Genomic DNA, 19820 nt, shown 5'->3' with positions numbered 1-19820 from the left:
AGTACTTCTAATTCATACTCTTATCACCGAGCTTCCTTATCCAAGCTATCGCACACCTAGTTTATAAAACCTCATATATAGAAGTGGGTAGAACAAACAGATCTAAGTGAATAAGGAAACAGGAGACTTGAACAACACTCTAAACCACCTAGATCTAAAAAACAGAAATAGAACACTTCACCCCAAAACAGTAGAATACACAATCCTCTCAAATGTACATGGAATATTCTCCAGGGACAGAGCATATGTTAGGCAACAAAACAAGTCTCCATAAATTTAAAATTATACAAAATATCCTTATCAACCATAATGGAATGAAACTAGAAATCAAAAAGGAAAACTGGAAAATTCACAAATTTATAAAAATTAAATTACACACTCTTAAACCACCAATGGGTCAAAGAAGAAATCACAAAGGAGATTAGAAAATACCTTGAGAAAATGAAAACAAATGCACAACATATTGAAACTTATGAGATGTAGTAGCAGTAATGTACAGAGGGGAATTTACAGCTGTAAATGCCTATATTAACAAAGGAGGTCTCAAATCAATAACCTAATTTAAGGAACTACAAAAAGAAGAGCAAACTAAACCCAAAGCTAAAAAAAAGGAAGGGAATAATAAAGATTAAATATAAACAAAATCGGGGTTCCCGTGTGGTGCAGTGGAAACGAATTTGACCAGGAACCATGAGGTTGCAGGTTCGATCCCTGGCCTCAATTGGTGAGTTATGGATTCAGTAAGGTAAAGTAAAGTAAGGTAAAGTAAAGTAAGGTAAAGTAAGGTAAAGTAAGGTAAAGTAAAGTAAAGTAAGGTAAAGTAAAGTAAAGTAGGGTAAAGTAAAGTAAAGTAGGGTAAAGTAAAGTAAGGTAAGGTAAGGTAAGGTAAAGTAAGGTAAAGTAAAGTAGGGTAAAGTAAAAAGTAAGGTAAAGTAAGGTAAGGTAAAGTAAAGTAAAGTAAAGTAGGGTAAAGTAAAGTAAAGTAAAGTAGGGTAAAGTAAAGTAAAGTAAGGTAAAGTAAAGTAAAGTAGGGTAAAGTAAAGTAAAGTAGGGTAAAGTAAAGTAAAGTAAGGTAAGGTAAGGTAAGGTAAAGTAAGGTAAAGTAAAGTAGGGTAAAGTAAAGTAAGGTAAAGTAAGGTAAGGTAAAGTAAAGTAAAGTAAAGTAGGGTAAAGTAAAGTAGGGTAAAGTAAAGTAAAGTAAGGTAAAGTAAAGTAAAGTAGGGTAAAGTAAAGTAAAGTAGGGTAAAGTAAAGTAAAGTAAGGTAAGGTAAGGTAAGGTAAAGTAAGGTAAAGTAAAGTAGGGTAAAGTAAAGTAAGGTAAAGTAAGGTAAGGTAAAGTAAAGTAAAGTAAAGTAGGGTAAAGTAAAGTAGGGTAAAGTAAAGTAAAGTAAGGTAAAGTAAAGTAAACTAGGGTAAAGTAAAGTAAGGTAAGGTAAAGTAAAGTAGGGTAAAGTAAGGGAAAGTAAAGTAAAGTAAGGTAAAACAACAGCAAAAACAAAAAAAAAATCAATGAAACCATGAGGTTGTGGGTTCGATCCCTGGCCTTGCACAGAGGGTTAAGGATACAGCATCGCCGTGAGCTATGGTGTAGGTCGCATATGTGATTCGGTTCTGGTCTTGCTGTACTCTGGCATTGGCCGGCAGCAAGAGCTCTGATTAGACCCCTAGCCTGGGAACCTCCATATGTAGTGGGTGTGGCACTAAAAAGACAAAAGACAGAAAAAAAAGAAAAAAAAGAAAGAAAAGAAATGAAAATGGTGACACTGTTGCAAATCTATGGAAATAAAAAGGATTATAAAAGAATATCATGAACAACTGTATGCCAACAAGCTCGATAACTAAATGAAATGGATTAAATTCCTAGAAATTCAAAAATGATCAAAACTGACCCAAAAAGAAACAGTAAATATGAACAGACTTATAACATGTAAAGAGATTGAATGAATAATTAAAAATCTCTCAACAAAGAAAAGTCCAAGACCAGAAGCCTTCACTGGTGAATTCTTTTTTTTTTTTTTAAATTTTCCCACTGTACAGCAAGGGGGTCAGGTTATCCTCACATGTATACATTACAATTACATTTTTTCCCCCACCCTTTCTTCTGTTGCAACATGAGTATCTAGACCTAGTTCTCAATGCTACTCAGCAGGATCTCCTTGTAAATCTATTCTAAGTTGTGTCTGATAAGCCCAAGCTCCCGATCCCTCCCACTCCCTCCCTCTCCCATCAGGCAGCCACAAGTCTCTTCTCCAAGTCCATGATTTTCTTTTCTGAGGAGATGTTCATTTGTGCTGGATATTAGATTCCAGTTCTAAGTGATATCATATGGTATTTGTCTTTGTCTTTCTGGCTCATTTCACTCAGGATGAGATTCTCTAGTTCCATCCATGTTGCTGCAAATGGCATTATGTCATTCTTTTTTATGGCTGAGTAGTATTCCATTGTGTATATATACCACACCTTCTGAATCCAATCATCTGTCGATGGACATTTGGGTTGTTTCCATGTCCTGGCTATTGTGAATAGTGCTGCAATGAACATGCGGGTGCATGTGTCTCTTTTAAGGAGAGTTTTGTCCGGATAGATGCCCAAGAGTGGGATTGCGGGGTCATATGGAAGTTCTATGTATAGATTTCTAAGGTATCTCCAAACTGTTCTCCATAGTGGCTGTACCAGTTTACATTCCCACCAGCAGTGCAGGAGGGTTCCCTTTTCTCCACAGCCCCTCCAGCACTTGTTATTTGTCGATTTATTAATGATGGCCATTCTGACTGGTGTAAGGTGGTTATCTCATGGTAGTTTTGATTTGCATTTCTCTTATAATCAGCGATGTTGAGCATTTTTTCATGTGTTTGTTGGCCATCTGTATATCTTCTTTGGAGAAATGTCTATTCAGGTCTTTTGCCCATTTTTCCATTGATTGATTGGTTTTTTTGCTGTTGGGTTGTATAAGTTGTTTATATATTCTAGAGATTAAGCCCTTGTCAGTTGCATCATTTGAAACTATTTTCTCCCATTCTGTAAGTTGTCTTTTTGTTTTCTTTTGGGTTTCCTTTGCTGTGCAAAAGCTTTTCAGTTTGATTAGGTCCCATGGGTTTATTTTTGCTCTAGTTTCTATTGCTTTGGGAGACTGACCTGAGAAAATATTCATGATGTTGATGTCAGAGAGTGTTTTGCCTATGTTTTCTTCTAGGAGTTTGATGGTGTCCTGTCGTATATTTAAGTCTTTCAGCCATTTTGAGTTTATTTTTGTGCATGGTGTGAAGGTGTGTTCTAGTTTCATTGCTTTGCATGTTGCTGTCCAGGTTTCCCAGCAATGCTTGCTGAATAGACTTTCTTTTTCCCATTTTATGTTCTTGCCTCCCTTGTCAAAGATTAATTGACCATACGTGTCAGGGTTTATTTCCGGATTCTCTATTCTGTTCCATTGGTCTGTCTGTCTGTTTTGGTACCAGTACCACACTGTTTTGATGACTGGTGAATTCTAACAAAAACTTAAAGAAAATTTAGGCCAGTTGTTCTCAAGTGCTCCCACAAAATAGAATGGAATGGATAACTTTCTAACTCATTCTAACACGCTAACCGTTACTGTAATATGCAAGTCAAAGATATCACAAGAAAACTGCAGGTCAACCTGTCATGAATATAGGTGCAAAAATTCTTAGCAAAATACTAGCAAACCTAACCAGCAGCATACACCATGACCTAGAATACATACCCTCACTATATAAAGTGGGATTTATCCTAGGAATGCAAGAATGATTCAACATATGAAAATCAATCAATGTAACATAGTGATTGAATAAAGAGGAAAAGAAATACATGATCACCTTAATTGCTGCAGAAAAGCATTTGACAAAACCCAACACCTTTTCATGATAAAATAAAAAAGTGTTAAGAAATAAAATAAAATAAAAACAATGAACAAGCTAGGAATAGAAGGGAATTGCTTCAACATGAATAAAGGTATTTATAAAAAAACAGGCATCTAAAATGGAAAGAAAGAGAAAACTGCAGGTAATATTATATTCTACATTGAAAATTCTTAAATAATCCATAAAAAATCTATTAGAGCTAATAAGAAAATTCAGCAAAGCTGCAGGATACAAGATTAACATGTAAACTTCAGTCTTATTTCTATATAGTAGCAATGAAAAACCTGAAAAGTAAATTAAGAAAAATCCATTTATAATCACATCGAAAAGAAAAACATACTTCAGGATAAAGGTAACTAAGGAGATATAAAATGTGTACACTGAAAATTACAAAACATTGCTAAAAGAAATTATAAGACCTAAATAAATGGAAAGATGATCCATGTTCATGGATTGTGAGACTTAACATTGTTAAAATGGCAATACTCCCTCAAATCAATCCTCAATTTTGATGAAAGTTCTAACAAATCCCAATGGCATTTTCTTATGGGTATAAAAGTAGATTCTAAAATTCACATGGAATTGCAAGGGATCTTAACAATTCTGAAAAAGGAGAAAAAGTCATATTTCTCAATTTAAAAAGTCACTATAAAGCTAGTGATCAAAACAATGTGGTATGCTCAGAAGGACAGACATACAGATGAATGCATCTGAACTGAGAGTTCAGAAATAAACCCTTATAGGTATGTCAATTAATTTTGACACAGCTGCCAAGAGCATTCACTGAGGATAGTCTCTTCAGCAAATGGTGCTAAAGAAACTAAATATTCATACACAAAAGAATGAAGTTGAACCCTACCACAAACCGTATATAAAAATTAATTCAAATGAATCAAAGGCTTAATTATAAGAGGCAAGTCTTAGAAGAAAAGAGTGTAAATTTTCACAATCTGAGTTTTGGAATCAAATCCTCAAACACAATGCCAAAAGGACAAGTAATGCAGAAAGAACAAACTGGACTTCATGAAAATTTAAAACCTTTGTGTATTAAGACATTATGAAGAAAATGAAAAGACAGTGTATAGAATGGGAGAAGATATTTGCAAATTACATATAGGATCTAGTATCCAGAATAAATAAAGAGCTCTTATATCTCAACAACGAAAAGACAAATAATTTTTGAATGTGGCAAAGGATGTGAATATACCTTCCTCCAAAGATGGCATATAAACACTAATAAGCAAATGAAATAATGCTTAATAACATCAGTCATTAGTGAAATACAAATCAAAACTACAATGAGACACCACTTTACACTCACTAGGATGGGTATAATCAAAAAGATAGGGAACAAAAAAATGTTGGCAAGGATATAGAGAAGTTAATTGCTAATGGAGATGTAAAGTGGTATTCCTACTGTAAAAACAGTTTGGCAGTTCCCCCAAAAAGTTAAACATGGAATTACCACATGATGAACAATTTTACTTCTGGGTATATCCCAAAGGAATTGGAAATCAGTATTCAAACAAGTACTTTTACACAAATATTCCTTAGCTTAGTATATACAACAGCCAAAAGGACGAAACCACCAAATATCCATCAACAGATGAGCAGATAAACAAAACATGGTAGACACACACAGTGGAAGATTATTCAGTCATTAAAAAGCAGTCAAGTACACGCTACAATGAGGATGAAGTTCAAAAACATTACACTAAATGAAAGAAGCCAGATACCAAACATCACATATTATGCGATTCCACTTAAATGAAATATCCAGAACAGGTAAATCCACAGACAGAAAGCAGATTAGTTGTTGCCAGGGGCTGAGGGAGGGAAAACTGGGGATGCCAGTTTAATGAGTATGGGGTCTCCTTTAAACACTGATGAAAATGTTTAAGAGCTAGATAGAGCTAATAGTTGTACAACAATGTGAATATGCTAAATGCCACTGAATTGTACACTTTAAAATGGTTAATTTTAAGAAAAAAAGAGAGTGAGAGGGCTAGAGGGAGGAAGAGAAGGGGCTATGGAAAGAAGTTTCAAGGTGCCTCTATTTACAACACTGCCAAGGGCAGAACAAAGTCACGGAAGCAGCTGAAAGCCAAGTGCATCGGAGCAAGTGAGGTTCCCCTTTGGAAGATATTCACTAGCACCCCTCCCCCTCTTATCCATTTCAGCTTCCCACTTCTCAGCCCACATATACCTCCCCTCATATAAGACCCAAATGATCTCACATTCTCCCATCTCCCCTCCCCGCCTCAAGATCTCTTGGGCAAGGTCAGGTGGCTTTCTCTTCCTTGAGACTATGTGCTTTCGCAAAACAAATGACGATATCTAAGTGTGAAGCAGGAAGTTCCTGAAGTTCCAAAGTTCCACTTCTTTACCTTTGTAAGTTCTCTTCTCAGCTCTTCTCGCTCCTCCTCTGATAGGGGCTCATTGGCACCGATCGTGGCAGCAACATCTTCTCCTTCCTCCGGTACCGGGTCTGTTCTCAGCAGACCTTGTTGGAGATAGAAAAGAAAAAAAAAAGTCTGTGAGGTCTGAAAGCTAAGTAAATTTCTCCTTTGGGCTCCTCCACTGCCCCCGCCAGACGAAGCCAATTAGGTTAGAGCCACACTTCATCTTTCTGTACCTTCAAATACATGGCTCTTCCAGGAGAAGACAAAAAAAAAAAAGTTCGAGCTAACTACTAAAAACCACCAGATTACACTCTGCCAAGATATGGATTTAGAAAATACAGTATTCTCTCAGCTTCTGTTCATTTCCCCAGCCACAATATGGCTAATGTAAAGCAGGAGAATGAAGAGGCCAAGGATGGGATCTTGCCAAGACTTTAAATGCGTAACAAGTAAATCAGCATGACTAATAATGCATATTAACCAAAAGAAGGAGTCTGTAAATATCTTTAGCCTCCTCTCCTAATCAGATCCAACTCCTAACAGTCTCAGCAGAGAACTGCCTAAAGAAATTTTATTCCATGTCTTGCCATTAGTTAGTTAGTGGAAGTAGAAAACCCCTTATTGTACCTTTTCAAAAATCTATATCCCATCCAGACACCTTTGAAAAATCCTAATGGGAGTTCTCATTGTGGCTTAGCAGTAATGAACCCGACTAACATTCATGAGGACTCAGGTTCTACCCCTGGCCTCACTCAGTGGGTTAAAGATCCAGTGTTGCCATGAGCTGTGGTGTAGGTCGAAGATGCAGCTTGGATCCCGAGTTGCTGTGGCTATGGTGTAGGCTGGCAGCTATTGCTCTGATTCGACCCCTAGCCAGAGAACTTCCATATACCATGGATGCAGCCCTAAAAAGACAAAAAATAAAATACACATAAAATAAAATAAAAATATTTTTAAAACCCTAATTTGTATAATTCAGAGAAATGACCAACCCTCGCCCCCCAGAAGCTTTCTACATTATCTAAGACCAATCCTGCCATACCCATTGCCCTGTAATAGAGCCAGTATCTACTGGTCCATCAGGAAGAACTCAGCATTTTCAGAAAGTGGCCAGGGGAACACTTGCCTTTCAGCAATTCTCCCCTCTCTTCTGCCCAACCAGCCAAGTACAAGGCTAGGCCAAAGCCACTGAGGCCCTCAAACCTGGGGTATACAATTTAAGAGGGCACTTAAAAACTCAATATAAATACTTTTAATATTTTAATGTAATATTAAAAAAAAACAAGGTTACTCCAAAGAATTCATGATGAACACAATATCAAATTTTTAAAAAGAGAGGCTCAGTGTGGCTGATGTTTCCTTTTGCCTCGAGCTCCAAAAATGGCTTTGCATAGCACCATTTCTGATCTTGTCTTAAGACATTAGTATTCTGTTCATCATGGATGTCTTCAATTTTAATTTTCTTAAGATACTGCATTAACATAATATTCATCTTGCTTGCAGGGCTTTTGGGTGCCTCTTACATTTTAGCCCTGCCTTACCCAAGTCACAGTCCTGCTATCCTTTTCATGATGGGAAAAGATGTTTTGAGTTTTCACTGTGTCTTGCAGCAACAGCTTTTCTGCATAGGGACCCAGGGAAAGGGTTTCCTCCTCCTCCTGCTCTTCGCCTCTTTCTGCCCGTGAGCATCACAACAATCACACTCTTCCCCACCAGCCCCGACATCCACATCTGAGAAATGCTTGTTCAGCCATGGTGGCAATGTGGCATCCACCCAAGGCAAGATGCCAGGCAGTGGGGGACAGGCTTAACAGGCAGAGAGGAAGAAGGAGGGAGAATCAGCACACTGTTCAAGAAGCAGCCAGCGCCATGGAAAGCCCAGAAGAAGAACACCTACATACACTGTGTAAAAGGAACAAAGACACTTGTTCCAAGTTTGTTATATATTAACTGCATAATAGTAGCTGATAATTACAAAAACAAGAATCAATAACACAACAGTGCCTACCTGAAAGGTGTTCGCAGTTTTTAAAGGGATAAAGCAATGCCAATAAAATAATTTGAGGAGTTCCGCTCAGTGGTTAACAAACCCAATTAGTGTTCATGAGGATGCAGGTTCAATCCCTGGCCCTGCTCAGTGGGTTAAGAATCCAATGTTGCCATGAGCTGTGGTGTAGGTCGCAGACGGTGCTCGGATCCGGCGTTGCTGTGGCTGTGGTGTAGGCCAGCAGCTACAGATCCAATCTGACCCCTAGCCTGGCAACCTTCATATGCCTCAGGTGTGGCCCTAAAAAGACAAAAGACAAAAAAAAAAGAAGAAAACAATTCGAAAACCACAAACTAGAGTGCAAACAGAATACGATTAAGCCCTCTCAGGTAGAGACAACACATGGCAGGTACATCAATGGATGGAAAAGCTCAATGCATAAATAATGCAATCAGTGGATGGAGAAGCTCAATGAATAAATACATGCTTCTGTAGGTCCGCTTTAAAATATCTTCAAACAGGTTATCCAAGTAATGACAGATGTCTAAGCATGTCACCCTCCAGTTTAAAATCCTTCAGTGGTTTCTCATTTTCAAGGCAAAATGCAACCCCATAGTTTAGCACACAGGCCTTATTGGACGCATTCCTGCCATCTGGCATGGGGACTTCAGCTGAAGCCAAATCAAAACAAACTGTGGACAAGGTGCCGTAGTCAGAAACCGCTGAGGAGAGTCCATGTGTGACTGCAAATGTATTCCTCACACCAGATTATGTGATGAGGCTGCATGAGACTGAAGATGGGAGACAAGCATGCAGGCAGCAGGTGCACAAGGCAAGACAGTAAGACCCAAAACAGAGTACATTATCAATATTCTTCATTTGATTTTTAATGTTCTGCTTAGACCTCTCAACTAGAACAGGATCCAACAACGCCCAGCAAAACTGAAGTGTCTTAAATAGCAAAGACTCCTTCATGCTTTTTAATAAACACTATTTAGCAAATCTCCTTATGGGGGAAAATGCAATATCTGATTACTAATAATGCTTTATGCATAACTGCCCCCAATTCCAAAAAGATTCTAAGAGGACTCCGATACTGATCAAGTTGATGCAGTTGAGCTACCAGGGAAAATAAGTGTCTCAGAAAAGGAGGTTCTGGGTTGTTCAGTTAGCTTCAGGAGTACCATGATGACCTGGAGATTTTACATGCAGAATCTAGAAAGGCTAGTAATTACATGTTCTGCTTTTTTCATATTAGTCTGTAGGTGGCAGCAAATTACCAATATTAAAATTTAAAGGTGAGGTTTGCTTTAGGATAATCAATTGACGGTGAGAAAATGGGAAAGTAAAGGACACAAAGGAAGAACAGAAAGATAGATATGGAAATCGCCTGCAAAATCTAACAGTCATGATGTAGGAAAATTATTAATAACCACAGCCACCTCCACAATGTGCATTCTATTTATATCTAAATCTTGAGCCAAGTGATTTTAATACAATACACATCATTTACCGGCAGCACTTCTGTAAGACAAGGATTGGCATCACCATTTACGGATGAGGAAACTGAAGCTTACAGAAGTTAAGCAACTTGGCCATGTAACATACCTGAATACAAGGTGGAGTTAGGATTTTGAACCTGAATTTTTTTTTTTTTTTTTTTTGTCTTTTGTCTTTTTAGGGCCACACCTGCGAGGTTCCCAGGCTAGAGGTCGAATTGGAGCTATAGCTACACAGGGTCTGAGCCGCATCTGCACCCATACCACAGCTCATGGCAATGCCGGATCCTTAACCCACTGACCAAGGCCAGGGATTGAATTCGAGCTCTCATGGATGCTAGTTGGGTTTGTTAACCACTAAGCCACGATGGCAACTCCAACCTGAACATCTTGTTTGAAAGCATATGCTTCAGGAGTTCCCATCGTGGCAAAAGGGAAACAAATCTGACTAGGAACCGTGAGGTTGTGGGTTCGATCCCTGGCCTCGCTCAGTGGGTTAAGGATCCAGCGTTGCCATGAGCTGTGGTGTAGGTTGCGGACCCCTAGCCTGGGAACCTCCATATGCCACGGGTGTGGCCCTAAAAAGACAAAAAGAAAGAGAAAAAGAAAGCATATGCTTCAAAGCACTGACTGTATAAAGCACAAAAAACCCCAAGAGAAGGGGGCCGAAGGTCAGATTGGGGGATATCTAGAAGCAATAATAAATAAGACTCTAGAAAAAATGGTAGATTAGATCAAAAGCAGCCTTTTAATCATTTCCAACTGTATAGTTTCCCCAAAACCTGGGAATCCAAATTTTGCCTCCTGTGTGTTTCTAGGTATTATTCTATTTCTCATCTGTTCAGTAAGAGTGAGTATTGCAGAGGTAGAATCTGGCATTCAGTTAAAAGATATTAATTTCTCATTCATAACAAGAGAGCTGAGAAATAGAAATGTTTTAAAGTATCGATTACTAAAAACTATAAATTATTTTTAAAAATTCTTTTTTTTTTTTTTTTTGGTCTTTTAGGGCCATACCCAGGGCATATGGAGGTTCCCAGGCAAGGGGTCGATCAGAGCTGTAGCCGCCGGCCTACACCACAGCCACAGCAACATGGGATCCAAGCCATGTCTGCGACCTACACCACAGCTCACAGCACAGCCGGATCCTTAACCCACTGAGCGAGGCCAGGGATCGAACCCTTGTCCTCATAGATGCTAGTTGGGTTTGTTAACCACTAAACTATGATGGGAACTCCTATTTTTAAAATTATCTGCCCATTAACTTCAATGTTCCTTCTCAGAGTATGACATAAATCTATTTTTAAAAGCCAGAAAAGTGGGAGAAAATATGACATAATTATTGAGGTCTAATACGCCATGAGGTGTATTACACAATTACACACTTATCTTAAAAAAAAAAAAAAGAAAAGAAAAACTTAAAAAGAACCTTACAACCAACACCCAAAGAGAGAAGCAGCATTTGCTATATTTATTTCCATTAGGAAACTGAGATCTTCTGAGATTCAGTACTTTGCCCAGAGTCGCAGAGATTAAAATGCAGATCTTTCTGACTCTAAACTCTTGCTCCGTCACAGACGCTTTTCTTTGAGAAGTTCCGAGGAGAAGAGAGGACAGAGAGCAGGTCAGAAGGGAAGCTGGAAGCAGAGGGCTAAAGCTTTTTACTTCACTGAGTGTGTGAGAACACATGGGGATGCCTGGCTGACAAGTTACAGATACCATTATCTGGCCCAAGTGACTGCAAAGTTGGTGATAATTTGTTCCATCGGGTTATTAACATCTCAGCCATTTAATGCTTCTTCTAGTTGTGCAAAGAGATTGATAATCTGTTTTCAACTGCAAGCATGGAATCACCCTGAAGAGTTTCATCTGGGGAGGAAGCGAACTGCTTGGCTGCCAAGGGAGCGACAGAGATGGACCCAAACCAGGAGGTCTCATCCTGGGGCAATCTTCTACATTTTACGTCTTTGAACTTGAGATACATTGCACAACTAGCCAGCTAATCAGTCCTTCTGCATAGATGTTTATCACCTGTAACCATGCTTCACAATGTGCAAAATGGGTGTCAGTGGCTTAGAAAAATGGCAGAGCTCTATTTTAAGAGAGGCTGAATGTATCACAGATGTTTTGTGAGAGCCAAATAAATAAAACAGACATGAATTATTCCTAGTTGAATAGGAGTTCAGGTGAGTTTCACAATGCATGTCAAGATGTTTCAGGAAAAATTTAACTTCGTTGGGAGTTCCCGTCCTGGTGCAGTGGTTAACGACTCCGACTAGGAACCATGAGGTTGCAGGTTCCATCCCTGGCCTTGCTCAGTGGGTTAAGGATCCGGCGCTGCCGTGAACTGTGGTGTAGGTCACAGATGTGGCTCAGATCCCCCGTTGCTGTGGCTCTGGTGTAGGCCGGTGGCTACAACTCTGATTAGACCCCTAGCCTGGGAACCTCCATATGCCATGGGAGTGGCCCAAGAAATGGCAAAAAGACAAAAAAAAAAAAAAATTAACTTCGTTGACTTTAAAATGCATGCAGAAGAGGGAGTTCCCACTGTGGCTCAGCAGTAATGAACCCAACTAGTATCCATAAGGATGTGGGTTCGATCCCTGGCCTCGATCAGTGGATTAAGGATCTGGCTGTGAGCTGTGGTGTAGGCTGCAGACTCAGCTCAGATCTGGCGTTGCTGTGACTGTGGCATAGGCCAGTATCTGCAGCTCTGATTCAAGCCCTAGCCTGGGAACTTCCATATGCTGTGGATTTGGCCCTAAAAAAGCAAAAAAAAAAAAAAAAGCATGCAGAGGAGGGTTATAGTCAAACTAATACATCTGAATAAATCTGGACAAACATTAATAAGCATAAAATTAAAATTTTAAGCAAAAACAAAGCACTGTTTTCTAGTTTAACTTTCAGACTTGCAGCAGTTTTTTTCCCTTAATGAAATGTAGAATAATGGAACATCTTAAAATCTGTGGTATCTTTGATGTGATGAAACATGATACTTCGGTCATCAGAGAATTTGTTCTAATTTGAGGAAAAAGGTCTTAGGGTTTTGGCTTCAGCAGAAATGTGTGCGAAGAGTGAGAACAGTGGGAAAGAACAAGGAAGCGTGGGGAAAAGACTTCAGTTTGAAGAGCCTCTAGATCCAGACAATAAAGTCTTGACCTCACGGCTTTACCTTTTCACCTCAGTACTCACGGTGCCCGGAAAAAAGCAAACATTCACAAATATTTCATTTGAATTGACTTAACTGGTTAAAGATTTCTTCAAACTTAAGTTTCTCTTTTCTCTCCCCACCCAATGCATAGCCACCCTCACCACATATTCCCCCAAATTTCAACCAGAGAAGGATACAAAGTGTCTTTACTACAAATTTAGAACCTATAGGGAAAAACTAAGCCACGATTGAACCCTCCTAGACTGCTGGTGGGGATGTAGGTTGATACAACCACTATGGAGAGCAGCATAGAGATTCCTTAAAAAACTAAATATAGAACTACCATAATATGATCCAGAAACCCCACTCCTGGGCATATATCAGGAGAAAACTATAATTTGAAAAAATGTATACACCTCAATGTTCATTGCAGCACTATTTACAAGAAGCAAGGCATGGAAGAAATCTAAATATCCATCAACAGAGGATTGGATAGAAAAGATGTGGTATGTTTGTGTGACACACAGACACACAGACACACAGACACACACACACACACACACACACACACTGGAATATTACTCGGCCATAAAAAAGAAAAATAATTCCATTTTCAGCAACATGGATGAACTAGTGATTATCGTAAGAAGTGAAATAAATCAGAGAGAAAGACAAATATAATATGAGATCACTAATGTGTGGAATCTAATAAAAATAATACAAAAGAACTTATTCACAAAATAGAAACGGACTCAAAGATTTTGAAACCACATTTATGGTTACCAAAGGAGAAGCGCTGAGGGGAGGACTGGACTGGGAGGTTGGGATTGGCACATACACACTATTACATACAAAATTGATCAGTAACAAGGACCTACTATATAGCTCAGGGAAATCTATTCAATACTCTGTGATGCCCTATACAGGGAAAGAATCTGAAAAAAGATCAATATATATGTATACGTATGGCTGATTCACTTTGTATATATCTGAAACTAAAACAATTTTGTTAAGTCATCAATACTCCAATAAAATTTATTAAAGAAAACAAAAACAAAAAATTCCTAAGCCATGATTGAGTCTGGTGAGTATATAGCTGCTCAGGTGTGATGGGTGCAGCTCAGGTCACCCCAGAGCAAAGCCCCCCATCTAAATGGTTCTCTCTTCCCTTCAGTTCTTCATCTTTGACCTTTTCTTTTCCCCAATTAAGACCAACTTCAAGACTTTCTATGATTATCATTTAAAACCTTTTAAGTCATTTTCATACAATTATCCATCTGTAAAGAATTTTGGCTCATTTAAATTCAAACAACTCAATCGTATAAAGATAGGAAACACAGGGCAGAGATTTTTAAAATTAGATGATGTTGAGGGTTGACTTGTGTCCCCTCCATAAGAGATGGGGTTCTACTTCTACCTCCAAGGACCCATAAATGTGTCTTTATTTGGAAACAGGGTCTTTGCAGAAGTAATCAAGTTGAGATCATACTGGATGCGGGTGAGCTCTAGTCTGGTGTTCTTCTAAGTAAAATGAAGTTTGGACACAGAGACCCAGAGAGAACACCAAGCACACAGCGTCCCAGGGGGTACGCTGTATGACAAGGGAGGGCAGGGACTCCAGGGATGCAGGGCCGGCCAAGGCAAGCCACCGGCTGGCAGCAGGAAGCCAGGAAGAGGCAAGGACGGATTTCCTGGCTAGTGTCAGAAGGCACATGGCCCTGCTGACAACCTGATTTTGGACTTCGAGCCTCCAAAGCCCTATAGATGGTAAATTTCTGTTGTTTTAAGCCACTCCGTCTGGCCCCAGGGAACTGAGCCCCAGGAAACTGAGCTCCAAACCCTTTACCGGCTTAAAATATAAAAAGGTGGAGTTCCCACTGTGGAACACAGGGTTAAGAATCTGACTGCAGTGGCTTGGGTAGCTGCAGAGGCACAAGTGTGGTCTTGGCCTGGGGTGATGGGTTAAAGGATCTGGTGTCGCTGCAGCTGTGGCTCAGATTAAGTCCCTGGCGAGGGAACTTCTATATGCCTTGTATGTGCTCATTTAAAAAGAAAAGTGTGTGTGTGAGTGTATATATATACACACATATATACATATATATATTCTTGTATATATATTCTTATATATATATTCTTAGAGATATATATTCTTGTGTATATATATATTCTTAGAAGAAAATGTGTGTGTATATATATATTCTTTATACACACACACACACACCACACACACACACATATATATTCTAAAAATTTTTATTTTTGGTCTTTTTAGGGCCACACCCATGGCATATGGAGGTTCCCAGGCTAGGGGTCAAATCAGAGCTACAACTTCCAACCACAGCCACAGCTGCTGGCCACAGCCACAGCCATGCCAGATCTGAGCCAAGTCTGCAACCTACACACAGCTCATGGCAATGCTGGATCCTTAACCCACTGAGCGAGGCTAAGGATAGAACTTGCAACCTCACGGATACTTGTTGGGTTCATTACTGCTGAGCCACGACAGGATTCTTTATTTATTTATTTATTTATTGGTCTTTTTAGGGCCACACCCAAGGCATATGGAGGTTCCCAGACTAGGGGTCAAATCGGAGCTGTAGCCACTAGCCTATACCATAGCCACAGCCATGCCAGATCTGAGCCGAGTCTGCAACCTACACCACAGCTCACAGCAACGCCGGATCCTTAACCCACTGAGTGAGGCCAGGGATCGAACCTGCTTCCTCAGAGATACTAGTCATATTCGTTTTTGCTGAGCAACAATGGGAACTCCTAAGAATATTTTAAAGGATGATGATATAAAGAGTGAGCACATACCCAATGCTTGATAAGGATCTGTTGTTGCCTCACTTTCCCAGGTCCTACAAGTCATCCTATTTCCTCCCTCCTCTTCTCTCCAGGAAGCTCAGCTTGCAGACTCACTTCCTTACTTCCCAGCACTCTTGGACCCCCTGCCGTTGTACCTGCTCCTCCTCCACGGCTTCAACTAAGGACAGTTCTCAGTCAAGGTCTCACTGGACATCTCCAAGACATGAAGCACCAAAGCTCCTTCCGTCTGAGGTCTCCAGTCCTCTGATACCTTCCCATGGCCCGCCTCTGTTTTTTTTTTTTTTTTTTCCTTCTTCTCCATTTACCCTCCCAGGAGTGCCCCTCGCACCCACCTCCGATCCCACCACTCCTGCCTTAGTTCAGGCTCTCACCATTTTCTGCTTAGATTCTTGCCCCAAAGCGCCTTGATGGTATCTGTCGGGTCAATCCATTCACCGCCCTGCGACCAAAGTGAGCTTTCTAAAACAAGACTCTGACCATGGCACCCCTGTTCTTAAATCCTTGTGTGGCTGCCCCGCTCCTAGAAAGCTCATTGCTCTTGACAATCTGGAAGCCACCCACCCCATCTTCTGCTGCTGTTCACTCTCAGCCCCACTCCCACCCCAAGGGCTCTCACTCCATCCTTTAACCTGCAGTTCCTTTAGGGAAATGTTTATTTTTAAAGGGATGTATTAACTCAAAAAGTAAGAAAAAATTAGCTGCCTCCGATACTTATTTTTTCCATTTAATTTTTTATTATGGTACATACATAACATACAATTGGCCACCTTTAATTTTTTTTTTTTTTTTTTTTTTTTTGGCTGTGGCATGTAACGGCTTGATGTGGGATCACAGCTCCCAGACCAGGGACTGAACCCAAGTCACATCAATGATTAGTGCCAACTCCTAACCCCTAGACCACTCATCTTAACCAATTTTGTTTTGTTTGTCCATTTTTTTGTCTTTTTAGGGCTGCACCCTTGGCATATGGAGGTTCCCAGGCTAGAGGTCGAATCAGAGCTGTAGCTGCTGGCCTACAGCACAGCCACAGCAACACCAGAGCCAAGCGCCGTCTGAGAACTACACCACAGCTCACAGCAAGGCCAGATCCTTAACCCACTGAGCAAGGCCGGGGATCAAACCTGTGTCCTCATGGATGCTAGTCAAATTCGTTTCCACTGAGCCACGACTGGAACTTCATCTTAAACATTTTTAAACATACAAGTCAGCAGCATCAATTATATTCATGATGTTGTACAACCGTCTTCACCATTTCTTTTCAAATGCTGCTTTCCTTGTTTATGGCTTTGCGCATTTTATTTTCTCTTCCTGAAATTCCCTTCTTATTTCCAAGTCCCATTCATTTTATTTATTTTTTGTTTCTTTTTACAGCTGCATCTGTGGCATATGGAAGTTCCTGGACCAGGGCTCGCTCGAATCAGAGCTGCAGCAGCAGGCCTACACCACCACAACACAGGATCTGAGCCCCATCTGCAACCTCTGAGGCGGCCTGCAGCAATGCCAGCTCCTCAGCCCACTGAGCGAGGACAGGGACTGAAGCAGCCTCCTCCCAAAGACAATGTCAGGTCCTTAATCCACTGAGTCACAACGGGAACTCCCAAGTGCCATTCATTTTAATACATCAGTAGGAAAAGTCTCCTGCTCTTAGAGGAATTTCCTGAACCTTGTAACCCGGGCTATCTCTGGGCATAACACCCTCTGTACAGTGTCTACTGTACTTAGAATGCAGCCTGCTAGGCTGGGAAACATTTGCCCTTAGCCCTGTGCTCTGATCCCAAAGCTTCAGCCCTGTACAGTATCTGGGGCACTGTGTGTGTCACACAGCAGTTGCTCAGCAGCATTCTGAATAAATAAATTGTAGGAAGACACCCTGTGGAGTTAGAAGGAGAGATAAGAACCCAATCTCCCGTCATTGTCTACACTGCCTCTCTTTTCATTTTATATATTTCCTTCCCACTGCACTGCTTTCCCCTACAAAGGATTTTCCTATTTGAAACAGACATAAAATGTCACTTTTCTTTTGCTTTGTTTTGTTTTTGCTTTTTAGAGCCACACCTGCAGCATATGGAAGTTCCCAGGCTAGGGGTCGAATCGGAGCTACAGCAGCCGGCCTATGCCACAGCCACAGCAACTCGGGATCTGAGCTGCATCTGCAACCTACACCACAGATCATGGCAACCTCAGATCCCTGAACCACTGAGGCCAGGGATCAAACCCGAATCCTCATGGATACTAATCGGATTCATTTCCACTGCGCCACAATGGGAACTCCCCAATGTCACTTTCCTAAAGAAATACCACTCTGTCTCATACATAATCTACCAAAAGATTGCTACGACTTGGGGCGGGGTACCTGTCTTCATTTATAGAGAGTGTGTACACAGCCAAACGCATGAGGGTTGAATAGTGTGGCTCAAATGACACCACAGCAGGAAGAACAGACATCAGCCACACCCAAGAAAATTCAGTTAGGAGGAAAGAAGTGGCCAGAAAAGCAGTCTAGGATACCAGCTCTTAAAGTCAATGTTAAAACACTATCTACCCAAGAAAGAATTTGTAAGATTATCATCAAGCCCTAGAAGCATCTCTGGAAAACAAAACTGTATACACCTTTCTTACGTAGTCTTCAAAGAGGCAATGAGAGTAGGAATAAGAAACTAGTGTCTCTAGGATCCTTTTCTTTAAGCACATACAAGAAGTATGTGCCTCTGTTTTTTCACCTAGGGACACCAAAAACAGTACAACATATAGTTCAAAATATCTGTAGTGGTCATATCCACAAAGATCACAAGATAAAGGTTTTTTTTTTTTTTTTTTTTTCACTTTCAAAGTCTCTGCTCAGGGCTCCAGCTTTCTGGGTCTTGTTCTTTGTTTCCAAATGTGACAAAATCCAGAAGAGGGGGAGGAATACTTGGAGGTGGCCACATCAAAGTGGCTCTCCTTAAGAGACCCTAAAAGCAAAGGATCCACTTAAGACAAAGCTTCCCAGATGTGACAAGATGGACATTTTGAGCCAGACCTTCTTGGGGGGAGAGGCTCTCTCCTAGGCATCGTCCTGGGGGTGGTCCAGGCATCCACTCAGTTAGGGTCTGCAGCAGCCCCTCCCCACACTCAGAAATAACCACCAAAATTGTCTTCAAACCTTCTCCAGATGTGGCCAGATGCCTACCCGGGGTGGGGGGAGCAAAAGTGTCCCCCCGACTTAACGCAAGGAGGTCTCTGATACCTGCTATTTGACACCAATTAATCTTTATTTTTAAAAATTAATTAATTTCATTATAGCTGGTGTTTACAGTGTTCTGTCAATTTTCTACTGTACAGCGTTTTGACCCGGTTACACATACATGTATAGATTCATCAGAAGTGATTAGACATAGTTCCCAGTGCTATACAGCAGGATCTCATTGCCCACCCATTCCAAAGGCAACAGTCTGTATCTACAAAGGGATTCGGGAGCATGGGGCCATGAAACTTGGTCTCATCTGTCACTTCCCCCTACTTGCTCATGGTGAGAACAGTCAAACCTTAGGAGAGAAAAAGGAGGCAACTCATCACTGTCGAGGTGGCGAGGAACAGGAAAGCTGAGGAAACCAGAGTCACTCCATTGGGAAAGAGCCAGGAGCCTAGGAGAGGAACTGGGCAGTGACCGGGTCATTAAAGAGGAAATTCCTGCAGGCCGGGAGCGGGGCAGGCAGCAGGGATGGAAAAAGGACAAAGAGAGCTTGCAAGTCAAATGGGACTCAGATCTGAAAGCAGTGGGGCCCTGAGCAGCGGTCAGCTTTCTGCCCAAGAAGGTCACCCTCCCCACATAAGAGTGGAGGAGGAAGAGAGATGGCTAAGGAAGAGCATTAGAATTTTCTTTCTTAACTAAAAATAGAACTACCATTTGATCCAGCAATCCCACTCCTGGGCATCTATCCAGAGAAAACCATGACTCAAAAAGACACATGTGCTCCTATGTTCATTGCAGCACTATTTGCAATAGCCAAGACATGGAAACAACCTAAATGTCCATCGACAGAGGAGTGGACCAAGAAGATGTGGTACATATACACAATGGAATTATTACTCAGCCAT

At 40.7% G+C, this 19820-nt stretch overlaps 1 protein-coding gene across 10 annotated transcripts in view; it reads right to left on the bottom strand.

Annotated features, from left to right (window-relative positions):
* TPD52 (tumor protein D52) overlaps positions 1-19820 on the bottom strand; it is a 130625-nt gene that overhangs the window by 28097 nt on the left and 82708 nt on the right. For all 10 annotated transcript variants that reach the window (XR_002343006.1, XR_002343007.1, XM_021088500.1 and 7 more), the window contains 1 exon segment: positions 6263-6378. Coding sequence is in view for 8 of the 10 variants with exons in the window: in XM_021088500.1 (XP_020944159.1) it covers positions 6263-6378 (116 nt within the window). In the remaining 2 variants the exon portion in view is untranslated.

Source organism: Sus scrofa, chromosome 4 (genome assembly GCF_000003025.6).
Source record: "Sus scrofa isolate TJ Tabasco breed Duroc chromosome 4, Sscrofa11.1, whole genome shotgun sequence".
Taxonomy (NCBI): domain Eukaryota; kingdom Metazoa; phylum Chordata; class Mammalia; order Artiodactyla; family Suidae; genus Sus; species Sus scrofa.
The sequence above is the reverse complement of the archived record's forward strand: the minus strand, read 5'-3'. Positions and strand labels throughout refer to the sequence as shown.